The 12,269-nt window shown below is 41.7% G+C and overlaps 1 protein-coding gene and 1 long non-coding RNA gene across 2 annotated transcripts in view; one reads left to right on the top strand and one right to left on the bottom strand.

Annotated features, from left to right (window-relative positions):
• Window positions 1-3,617: 3,617 nt before the first annotated feature.
• LOC138844029 (uncharacterized) lies at window positions 3,618-6,928 on the top strand. The gene is made up of 2 exons (XR_011379366.1): window positions 3,618-3,769; window positions 6,705-6,928. It is a non-coding gene; the product is annotated as an uncharacterized lncRNA (long non-coding RNA).
• Window positions 6,929-8,705: 1,777 nt separating this feature from the next.
• RPRD1A (regulation of nuclear pre-mRNA domain containing 1A) overlaps window positions 8,706-12,269 on the bottom strand; it is an 87,704-nt gene continuing 84,140 nt past the window's right edge. Inside the window, exon 7 of the mRNA XM_002713499.5 lies at window positions 8,706-12,184. Coding sequence (XP_002713545.2) covers window positions 12,035-12,184 — 150 coding nt within the window. The 3' untranslated portion in view covers window positions 8,706-12,034. The remainder of the gene's footprint in view (window positions 12,185-12,269) is intronic.

The following is a 12,269-nucleotide window of genomic DNA, read 5'->3' as shown; positions in this document are numbered from 1 at the left end:
GATGGCAAATAAATAATTTCAACTCCTGTTTCAACTCTAGTCAACCTGTAGTTGCCTGGAGCTGCTTGGAGCTCTGGTGCTAATCAGGAGTCACTGAATTAGTGGCACATGTCACAAGCCAGAGAAACATGAGAAGGGCATGTGGGACTTAAACTTGTAGGTCCTCCTGTAAAGGGAACATGGCATTGACTCAGACATAATGAATCCTTGTAGAGTTCTATGAGACACTATTTTTTCCCCAAAGAAACCTTTTATTTAAGGAATACAAATTTCATGCATTTCATAAATACAACTTTACGAACATAGTTTCTTCATACCATACCCACACTCTAATCCCTCTTCCTCCTCCCTCTCCTATTCCCAGTCTTATTTTTAACTAAGATCTATTTCCAATTAACTTTATACACATAAGATTAACTCTACATTAAGAGTTCAACAAATTGTATATACATAAACTGTTCCTCAACAGTCAAGGGCTGTTCAAAGTCATTGCATCTAGAAGATTTCACTTTTTAAGCACTTTTTTTTAGAAAATTAAAGAAGCACCCAAGGGGCCGGCGCCACGGCTCAATAGGCTAATCCTCCGCCTTGCGGCGCCGGCACACTGGGTTCTAGTCCCGGTCAGGGCGCTGGATTCTGTCCCAGTTGCCCCTCTTCCAGGCCAGCTCTCTGCTGTGGCCCGGGAGTGCAGTGGAAGATGGCCCAAGTGCTTGGGCCCTGCATCCCATGGGAGACCAGGAGAAGCACCTGGCTCCTGCCTTCAATCAGCGCGGTGCACCGGCCGCAGTGCGGCGGCCATTGGAGGGTGAACCAATGGCAAAGGAAGACCTTTCTCTCTGTCTCTTTCTCACTGTCCAACTCTGCCTGTCAAAAATTAAAAAAAAAAAATGTGTATTTGCCGGCGCCGCGGCTCAGTAGGCTAATCCTCCACCTTGCGGCACCGGCACACCGGGTTCTAGTCCCGGTCAGGGCGCCGGATTCTGTCCCGGTTGCCCCTCTTCCAGGCCAGCTCTCTGCTATGGCCCGGGAGTGCAGTGGAGGATGGCCCAAGTGCTTGGGCCCTGCTGCACCCCATAGGAGACCAGGGGAAGCTACCTGGCTCCTGGCCTCGGATCAGCGCAATGTGCTGGTTGCAGCACGCGGGCAGCGGCGGCCATTGGAGGGTGAACCAACGGCAAAAAGGAAGACCTTTCTCTCTCTCTCTCTCTCTCTCTCTCTCACTATCCACTCTGCCTGTCCAAAAAAAAAAAAAAAAAAAAAAGAAGCACCCAATAATGATCTTTTGCGAGCACTTAGACAAAACTATAACTTATGAGACTTAAGAATATCCTCCAATTAATACACTAAAATAAAGTAAGTCCTTGAGAACAAGTTTACTATTAACTCTCATAATACAACTCTGGAGACAGAGGTCCTATACGGGAAGTAAGCGCACAGTGACTCCTATTGTAAATTTAAAAATTAACACTCTTATGATATCAGTGATCACCTGAGGTTCTTAACATGAGCTGCCTGGGCTATGGAAGCCTTCTGAATCCACAAACTCCAATTTAGACAAGGCCATAAGCAAAGTGGAAGTTCTCTCCTCCCTTCAGAGAAAAGTACATCCTTTTTTGATGACTACTTTTTTTTTTTTTTTTTTTTTTTTTTTTGGACAGGCAGAGTGGACAGTTAGAGAGAGAGAAAGGTCTTCCTTTTTGCCATTGGTTCACCCTCCAATGGCTGCCACGGTCGGCACGCTGCAGCCGGCGCATTGCGCTGATCCGAAGGCAGGAGCAGGTGCTTCTCCTGGTCTCCCATGGGGTGCAGGGCCCAAGCACTTGGGCCATCCTCCACTGCACTCCCTGGCCACAGCAGAGAGCTGGACTGGTAGAGGGGCAACCAGCGCCCTGACCGGGACTAGAACTCGGTGTGCCAGCGCCGCAAGGCAGAGGATTAGCCTATTGAGCCGAAGCGCCGGCTGATGACTACTTCTTACCACTGGGGTCTCACCCACAGAGATCCTCTATGTAGGACACTTCTTGCCACAAGAGACACTACTTTAATATGAGAAAAAGAACTAAAGGTGATACATATTTGAGTTTATAACCAAATTTCATGAGTTCTTGTTGCTAACTATGGCATGTCTTTCTAGAGAGTAGGATGTTTTTTAAGTCTGAAAGCTTCTGCAAACAATTATTGAAGTAACATTGCACTTTTATCCTTCAGGAAATGAAAGTACACTAAGCAGGAGTTTTGGAGAACATAAAATACAAATGCAGTTTCATTAAGTAGCACACAAAGGAAATGTATGCATCTTTAATACTGTGTTTTAATAACAATGCTACTGGTACCTATGGAAAAGTTATAAAGTACTTACAGAATGCTCTCCACATCCATGTACTGCACTGATTAATATAAAAAAGATGGGAACCAAATCAAAGCTCTAAAGTAAATGTGGATCAGAGGAATATTATAACTAAGTAACATTTAATGACTAAAGCTTCCTGCAATAAAATTAATTTCTAAAATAATAGTGGAAAAGCACTTAGTAAAGTGCTTATATACATTTTTTGAAGGTTTATTAACTGCCAAAAATATATCTAGTGAATATTTTATTTCAGATATAAATGTGATTAAGAAACATCTGAAAATAAAATTGCATATTTACTGCCCTAAGTTATTTGTAACTTAAATAGAGCTTTTAAAAACATTCATACCGAGGCTGGCACTGTGGTATAGGCTAAGCCTCTGCATTGACAACGGCATCCCATATGGGCACTGGTTCTAGTCCCAGCTACTCCTCTTCTGATCCAGCTCTCTGCTGTGGCCTGGGAAAGCAGTGGAAGATGGCCCAAGTGCGTGAAACCCTGCACTCTGATGGGAGACCGACCCACAAGAAGCTCCTGGCTCCTGGTGTCAGATTGGCCTAGCTCCTGCGGCCTTTTGGGGAGTGAACCAGCGGATGGCTGACCTCTCTGGCAGACCTTTCTGTTTATCTCTCCCTGTGTGGCTGTGCCTCTTAAATAAATAAACACATCTTTTCTTTAAAAAATTCATATTGAAAACAGTAAATTTTCTGTTTATTGTTTTTAAGCGGTATACTCTGAAAAAAACTACCCTTTAAAGAAAAAAAAAAAAGGGTAGGTGTTTGGTGCAGCAGTTAAGCCCAGCTCAGATGCCCGCACCCCATACTGGAATGCCTGGTTCAAGGCCCACTACTCTGCTTCTGATCCAGCTATCTGCTAACACACACCTTGGGAGGCAGCAGATTATGGTTAAAGTACTTGGATCCTGGGCACCCAAGTGGAGACATGGATTGAAGTCTGGGTTCCTGGCTTCAACCTGGCCCAGCCTTGGCTGTTGCAGGGATGTGGGAGTGACTAGTTTAGATGGAAGCTCTCTTTCAAATAAAATTGATATAGCTTTTAAAGGCCTTGTGCTTCAAAGCTCTAAGGCCATACTGCAAAAATTGCTGGTTAAGAAAAAACTTGTATTTTAATCGATCACTGAGCTCAACCACTAGCATTTAACTTCCTATTGGTTACTGGTGAGGAAATTATGTTCCATGTAAAAGACAGTGCTCCATGCTCCTGGTATAAAACTACTGCAACCGTAACTGCTCTTTTCCATCAAAGGATTTAAAAGGAAACAAAGAGAAAAGAACTCAAGAGAACCTGCAGTATTTGTTCTGCATGTTGACAGGACTTGGAGACAGAAACTCGATGGTGAGAATATTAAGCATCAAGGACATCTGCCTCTAACCTGGGCACCCACAGCTATCACCCAGGTAAGGATATAAGAAACTGGACACGAAACTCACCTGTGCCCCTGCAGCATTCAAGCACCAACCCAAAAAGACAAGTGAATAAAAACCAAAAACTTTACTTCTTTTAGTTTAGCACACTCTGGCAAAAAAACCACAACCAAGGCCCACTTCCCACCTGATGGCAGTGTAACAAAATTACACAAAGAGCTCTTCACAACATATAACACTGAGCTCTCTGCTAGTAGCCTGACCCCATTAAAAACTCTTCATGTTTTTAAATTTAAATATCAAGAGCAGGAGAAAGGAGACAATCAGTATTAATACTGTGAAAATGCCATGTAATGTACAAGGGGTCTTCACACAGTTCATGGAATTTAGGAAGTTCATACTGGTTCAAAAATATTTTGAAATCCATGCACAGTTTTTTCATAAGAATCATTCCCATGAAGTTTCTGAAGACTCTTCATATGATTTAAACCTCTTAAAACATCTTATTTGATTTGTACTTCCTTAAGTAAAATGAAATTTTCTCCACTGAACAAAGAAATAAGACTTTTTTTTAAAATATTTATTTATTTATTTGAAAGAGTTACACAGAGAGAAGGAGAGGCAGAGAGAGAGAGAGAGAGATCTTCCATTCACTGGTTCACTCCCCAGTTGGCCACAATGGCTGGAGCTACACCAATCCAAGCCAGGAGCCAGGAGCTTCTTCTTAGTCTCCCATGCAGGTGCAGGGGCCCAAGGACTTGAGCCATCCTCTACTGCTTTCCCAGGCCATGGCAGAGAGCTGGATTGGAAGTGGAGCAGCTGGGACTCGAAATGGTGCCTATATGGGATGCCGGCACTGCAGGAGGCAGCTCTACCCGCTATGCCACAGCGCCAGCCCCAAGAAATAAGACTTTAAAAAGTTAACTTTAACCAAAAATATCTCTACAGCTGAATTTTTAAAAACGTCTGAATAAGCCCACAATGCTTAATCACAGATCATTTAAATAAAAACTACAGCTTTGCACTTTCCTCATGAAACACAGAATTCCACCATGTATAGATCTAAAATTACTGATTACTGTACCTTTCACTTCAATGATCCACTTACAAAAAAACCAATAAAACTTGGTTTCCACTTTGTCATCCAAAATTGGAAATAAAAACCACATGGATTTCAGCAATTAAAATAGCTAAACCTAAAGTGTGTAATTATACCAAAGGCTAATGCACCTGTTAGGTAAGCAGTTGCCCTTCAGACTCCAAACTGCCTTTCTCTTCCTCCTATACTCCATCCCCAGAGAAATGAATTAAGAAACCATAGAGGAATTGGCCAAGAGGGGACTTCCAAGTTCAAATAAGGCAAATGGAAAGCATTTCTTGGCCTGTCAAGAAGGCACACTATTACAGTTGCTTAGGTTGGACCAGGCCTTTTCTCTTTTCTATATATTGGAAGAAATACATTTGACAGTGTTGGGTGCCCAGAGCAGTGGTGCCAACAACAGACCTGGAACTTGAGTGTTCATCATAATTACCTGGACAGCTTACTATTAATAAGATATATCACTGGTCCCTATTCTCATACGTTGTGGTTCAGGAGGTCTGGGGCCCAAGAATTTGGATTTTTTTTTTTTTTTTTTTTTGACAGGCAGAGTTAGTGAGAGAGAGAGACAGAGAGAAAGGTCTTCCTTCCGTTGGTTCACCCCTCAAATGGCTGCCATGGCTGGCGCGCTGTGCCGATCCAAAGCCAGGAGCCAGGTGCTTCCTCCTGGTCTCCCATGTGGGTGCAGGGGCCCAAGCACTTGGGCCATCCTCCACTGCCCTCCTGGGCCACAGCAGAGAGCTGGACTGGAAGAAGAGCAATAGGGACTAGAACCCGGCACCCATATGGGATGCCAGTGCCGCAGGTGGAGAATTAACCAAGTGAGCCACTGCGCTGGCCCCGAAAATTTGGACTTCTAACAATTTCCTAGCTGAGGCTAACACTGCTGGCCTAATGAACCACTGGCTTAGGAAACACATGCTACTTTAGAAAAAAACAGTAAGCTTTTGTCAATTCTAAAAATTGCCACTATTCCATTTCCACCAGATTGTAAGCACTTTTTAGAGCAGATGTGTAGTTGACTAATCCCTGTGTACCCCAGGACTCAACACCATGCCTTAAAACACAGTAGAAATTAGTTAAAAATTGTCTACAACATCCTTAACCAATTGTTCTAATTCTGCTTTGTTGATGTGAATGTAAATAACTGGTTTGAAAAAAACTGGAAATGCTTTGAGAAACTGCTTTGAAAAAACTCAGTGGGTTAAAATCCTGCTTGCAATGCCAGAATAACATATTGCAGTGCCAGTTCCAAGTTGCAGCTGCTCTGCTTCCAATCCAGCTCCCTGGTAATGTGCCTGGGAGAGCAGTGGAAGGCGGCCCAAGTCCTCAGGCCCCTGCAACCCATGTGGGAGACCCAAATGGAATTCCAGGCTCCTGGCTGGTGTTGCCCTTGATGTTGCAGCCATTTGAAAAGTGAAACCAGTAGATGGAAGGGTTCCTTCTGTCTCCTCCACTTCCTGTGTCACTCTGCCTTTCAAATAAATAAGCACATACCATTATCAACAACAAAGCAGAAGAAACCCAACTGTCCACTGATGAACAAAATATTGTGTGCATGTTTGTATATAGGCCATATTTTGTTCGCATATATTTTATATATTTGTATACATAATCAAAAAGGAAGGAAATTCTGACACATTATAACATGGGTGAATTCTGAAGATACCACGCTAAGTGTAGTAAGTCAGTCACCAAAGAATATTTTATATTCCATTACATGAGGTACCTCCTAGAGAAATCAAATTTATAGAGTAGGAAAGTAGATGGCAGCTGGCGCTGTGGCACAGTGGGTAAAGCCACCGTGTATAATGCAGGCATCCCATATGAGCGCCAGTTCGAGTCCCAACTACTCTACTTCTGATCTAGCTCCCTGTTAATGTGTCTGGGAAAGCAGAGGAGGATGACCCAAGTCCTTGAATCCCTGCACCTTCGTGGAAGACCCAGAAGAAACTCCTGGCTCCCAGCTTTGGATTGGTGCAGCTCCAGCCATTGTGGCCATCTGGAGAGCGAACCAGCAGATGGAAGACCTCTCTCTCTCTGCCTCTCTGTAACTCTGCCTTTCAAATAAATAAACATTTTTTTTTAAAGGAGAGTGGTTGTTGTTTAGTAGGTGTAGAGTTACAGTTGAAGATGAAAAAAAATTCTAGAGATGGTAGTAATCATTGCACAACAATGTAATTATACTTAACACCAAGGCACAATTTAAAATGGTTAAAATTTACCATGTATATCATTATGTGTATTTTAACCAAAGAAAAAAATTGAGTGTAATATCCTCGCACAAGCCCCCATCTTTCACTAATGCTTTTAGCTAATGCATGTTTCTTCATAATTTGAATACTTGTATAATGTTAATTTTACTATAACCTGACATACCTTGCAAAATGTGGACTTGGAGATGATGGCTACACAAAGTATCAATGCAGGAGCAGCATCATGTGGTGGTTAAGGAGAACAGGCTTGGAGTCAAACTCGAAGCTGGTTTTGAATTTCACCTTCCCCATCTGTCTTATTTGTAATTATGCAGAACTTACACTGTCTTAATTTCCCATATGTAAAATAGGGATAATGAGAGCATCTATCACAAAAGATATGTGAAGTACATATCTTAGACCAGTTGCTGGTGCTCAGTATAATTTGTGTGAACTCTCATTATTATGTCACAGATTTGAATTTACCTTGTAGGGCACTGTTTCTGAAAGTGTGCTCCATGAATTGCCTACATCAGAATCATTTGGGTAGCTTGTTTACAAGGTAGGTTTCCATAGCCCAAACCTCCTGAAACATCATCTGTGAATATTGGTTCCACTGTATAAAATCTGTCTTTGCAGAAAGGAAAAGCACATGGGAATGAAGTTTCTGCATTCAGATCCAGTGACGCAGAAATGGAGAATTGGGGGTCTGGCCAGATGCCTACATTTCCCAAACTTTCTAGCTGATAAGAATCAGAGAAGTGTGACTCCACTGGAATGTGTTTTTTCTGTGTGCCCCTAACTGAATCTATCAAAGAGGTTTGGCAAATTCTGCCCCACAGATTTCTAGTATCCCTCAATTATGCTTTAGATTTAGGCCTGGGGGCTGGTGTTGTGGCCAGCTGCTCCACTTCCAAACCAGATCTGGGCAAATGGCCTAGGAAAAGCAGCAGGTTTTGGGGTCCCTGCCATCCACGTGGGAGACCTGATTGAAGCTCCTGGCTTCACGGCCCAGTACTGGCTGTTGCAGCTATCTGAGGAGTGACCCAGCAGATGGAAGATCTCTGTCTCTCTGTGTCTGTCCCTCTGTTTAACTGACTTTCTAAATCAATCAATCAATAAATGCAAGGTGTAGCAGGAAAGCCTGTGCTCCAGGAAGTACAAGGGAGCAAGTGAATCAGTTAACTTGAAAGCATTTAATAAGCATTACTAAGCAGATGGTCACAAAAGACACTGTCTTGTGCTCCACCCATAAAGGACTTGGTATGCAATGAATCGTCAAACCTACACTTTATTATTCCCTGGAACTGCTTAAAAATATTTTAAATCATGAAGCAAGTCACAGACTCTAAGTCCAGTGCAGCGGCTGCCAAAACATGGCCCAGGCCCAGCAGCGTCAGTATCAAGCTGTTAGAGATGAAAATGGAATGCGAAGCTCCGGGTAGAGGGCCCAGCCAGCGGTCGTTTAATCAACCCTCCACGCGACTCTGATGCTCATTCCAGTTTGGGAACCACTGGCCGAGTAAAGTGATCTTCCTCAGCAGTTTCTTGAACACGTCCCTGAATTCTCCTATGGCTTCGCTTCCCTCCAGTTCCATCAGTCTGTCCCAAATTTCCACCTTCCCCCACCACATCCAATGAATCAGATTCACAAAAATAACCTACACAAAGAGGCTTCAAAAAGAACATAAAACTTTATTAAGAACACCTTGTACTGTCATCAGATACAGCCAGAGAAAAAGGGGTAAACAAACAGGGCAAGTCCATCTTCCCATGTGCTACTGCCACCTCAGAACAGACCCAGGGATGGACGGCTGCACTTACAGTTGGCAACAGAGGCTCCGTATAAATCAATTCATTAAGTAACACGATGTTCCCTTTCTAGACAGAGAAGAACTGGGCTTACACTTTAAATGCTCTGATATACTGCAACAACTATGACACAATACTACATCTTCAGGAGCTATTTCCTAAGAGAACACACAGCAGTTTGGCAGCTTTATGTTATTCATAGAATGTCAATTTGCAGAATGGAAAATTCAGAAAGGGCCTTGTAGCTTTCCCAATTAGTTAATTTGTACTTTTGAGTTTTTTCTCTGCAAAGATTTCTCAGAACCAGTTCAATAACTATGAGTTGTTCATCCAGTGACAACTGACTACCTAGTTTTGTTTTGTTCTTTTAATTTTGCAAATCAAGATGAACTGGATTCTCCCAGCTTTAGCTGATTCTGAAGGACTTCTTATAGAAAAACCCTGATTGAGAGTGCATGTGAGAAGAGGTGCCAACAGAGCTGCATCTGGAATGGTTTTCCTCGGGATGGGGGGCGGTTCCGTCCTAAGAACTGACTCGCTGAGACTCCCAGTTCCCCCGGAGGTTCTTTTACTTACTGTAGTGACGGAAGGAGCAGAAGGAGCGCCAGAGAACCTGTTCAGATTGCCATCCGGACAGCTCTCAGTACGGTTTGTGGAGAAGAGAGCATGGTGTCCACTCATACCACAGCACCCCTACTGCAGGTGTGGCGACTGTTCTTCTCTTGAGGGGCCAGGCCAAGCGGCACTCAGACGCATGATTTGCCTCAGATACACACACAGTGGAGAAAATGCTCATGATTCAGAATTTGGTATTACAGTACCCCCACCTAACCCATTTCTCAAGAAAATGTAGTCTTCTCTTCTAGACTGGAAGACTACTTACTGCTAAGGCTCACCATGTTAACTATCATAAGGCTGAAGACAAGACTTCTAAAGCAGCCTAGACTGCACTCAGTTAATGAGTTAACCAACAGCTGAGGTTTGTGGAGGCTAGGTCAAGGGGTGGGATTCAGGTTCTTGAGCACTATCACTTATCACAAATCTCATCAAGCTCTTTAAAAAAATAATGCATTTTTATCATAAATATTTAGAGCAGATACTGGCATTAAAATCAGTACCTAAGTCAGAAGTCTGTCCTAAATGGTGAAAATATTTCAACAAACTTCTAAAAGATTTCAAATCTTCCCAGGAGTATATAGTTTATAAATTAGTTTTAAATGGAAAAAATATATTTCTTGAATGGATAAATCACCACTTCAGATCATAAATAAGGTCAAGATATTAAAAATAACTTAACATACAAGTTTTTGCTTTCACAATAACAACAACAAAAACTAACTTGCCTGGTATACTTTTGTTACAGGTATAACTAGGTTTTAGAATTGTGCATGTTCCCTCCCCCTTTGCTGCATATCATCTTCCATTTCCTGCACGTAGGGACAGAGGTACACAGCACAGGCAGACACCCCAGTGTTTGAGCCTGGCTGCTACACACGATTCCATTCGCGTGATGATACAAATGCTGGTCAAGAGCTACTACTAGTAATTTATCAACCATATTTCAAGTTAAATACATTTATGGTTCAATGGCTTAGGTTCCCAGTTCCCAGTTGAGCTTGCAGTGGTTCTGTCTATGGGGAACCTAACCCCTATGTATTTCTAGAAGAAAATTCACCCCAAGTCCCAAAAGTTGACTAAAAAACTTTGGAATACAAGCCATGTATGGATGAGGACTGCTTACATCCATCTGTTTTAGAGAGGTCAAATTGTTAGAAGCATTGTGTTCAGAACTACTGCTATTTAAAATCAACATTTGCCATCTACCTTACATGTAAATTCATGTTAACTCTAATCTCTAGTGCTGAGAAAGACACAGAGTGAAGCCATTTAGACTAGTGAGACGTAACTGGCTTGTGGGATTTGAGATGTTTTATTGACTATCTAATTTGAACCTGCTTACAATGAGAAGAAAAATGTCTACTATGTAAAGCAATGAATGAAAAAAAGATGTTTATCCCAAGTCATTATTGAGTACAAATCCATAGCTTAATGTGATTTAAAAAGAATGCAGGAGAGCATGCAACTGCTCTAACACACAGGGCTAGAAATCAAAGGTAAAAGTACGTTTGTTTACAATTGCAAATATACAAATATAAAATTTACCACATCTACCCTGTAGCGTAGCACTGCTTTATTTCCAAATACACAGTCATTCAAAACCCTTAAGGAAACATTAAAAATGTTTCAAACTACTTTACCGAACATTAATGACAATTGTGTTATTGAGTTATTAGAGCTAAAAATACTACTGTTTTTAAAGTTGTATGGCTGAAGGAATAATAAAAGTATCATTATTTTATTTCTTTAAGTCCCATAGATGATATTTTATTAAAGGGATCAATTATGTTAAAAGGAGACCGATTTGACAAACAGAAACCAGTTCTGGAACTAAAGTTGTTCTAGTGGTAGAATGTCAAAAGCTTTTACTATTTCCAAAGCATTTCCATATTAATCTACTCAAAGAATTCTAAACAGTTTAATCAAGGGGGTCCCTATATAACACTCTTTATTCCACACTGGTAGTTGGAGTGGAACCCTTCAGTGCTACCAGGGAGTTCTCTAGGCTTTACCTGACCCTCAAAGTGGAACTCATATTTAGTGTTAAATTAGTGACCTCCAGGGAATAAGGAATCAAAATCATGGAGAGGCACAGAACCAAATTTAGGTTGGGAAGAAGGGTAAAGATCAAGCTGGAACATGTAATCCTTTCTACTAACTATGTCATAACAAGTCTCAATCAACTCCTGATTAGTTCTTCCCCTTTAGGAATTACATAGTATACAGTGATTAGATATTGAAGAAAATAAAGGAAAACAAATGAAAATACATGAATAAACATAAACATGGAATTTCTCACAAGGCCCTGGATCAAAAAAATTTACAAAAAGATCTCTTGAAAATAATCACTATTTGTAAGCTTATTAATACACAGAGATCATCACTTTGTTAAACTAAGTCATGTTAACTTACCAATAAAATAGTAAACAAACCAACATTTGAAACAATTTTATAAATTACTTGTTGTTTCGTTAGTGTCACTCTCTCAACAATATACAAAAATAACACTACAGGACTATCCACCTAACCTGTCTCCATCTCTTGCAAAGTCCTGGGCCCTGAAGAGACTGGTCATCAATCTTCACTGTAGATGTCCCCAGCAAAGGGCAGGTGCATGTGGCTGCCAGTGACATTGGGCAATCGAGATAAGTCTGGCAGGCTCTGGATCCGGGACCTGAGTTCTTTGCGCACCAGGGATACTCTGGCTAACTTGCGCTTGTATTCCTGTAACATCAAACCACTTTTATTAGCATTCGCAGTTCAGAGAGCCCTCTGATGCTGTGTAACATCTAGTACTAACCTCAGCTCA

The sequence above is a fragment of the Oryctolagus cuniculus genome, chromosome 10 (assembly GCF_964237555.1).
Source record: "Oryctolagus cuniculus chromosome 10, mOryCun1.1, whole genome shotgun sequence".
In the NCBI taxonomy this organism is placed as follows: Eukaryota; Metazoa; Chordata; class Mammalia; order Lagomorpha; family Leporidae; genus Oryctolagus; species Oryctolagus cuniculus.
Note: the sequence above shows the minus strand (reverse complement) of the source record. Positions and strands in the feature narration are given on the sequence as shown.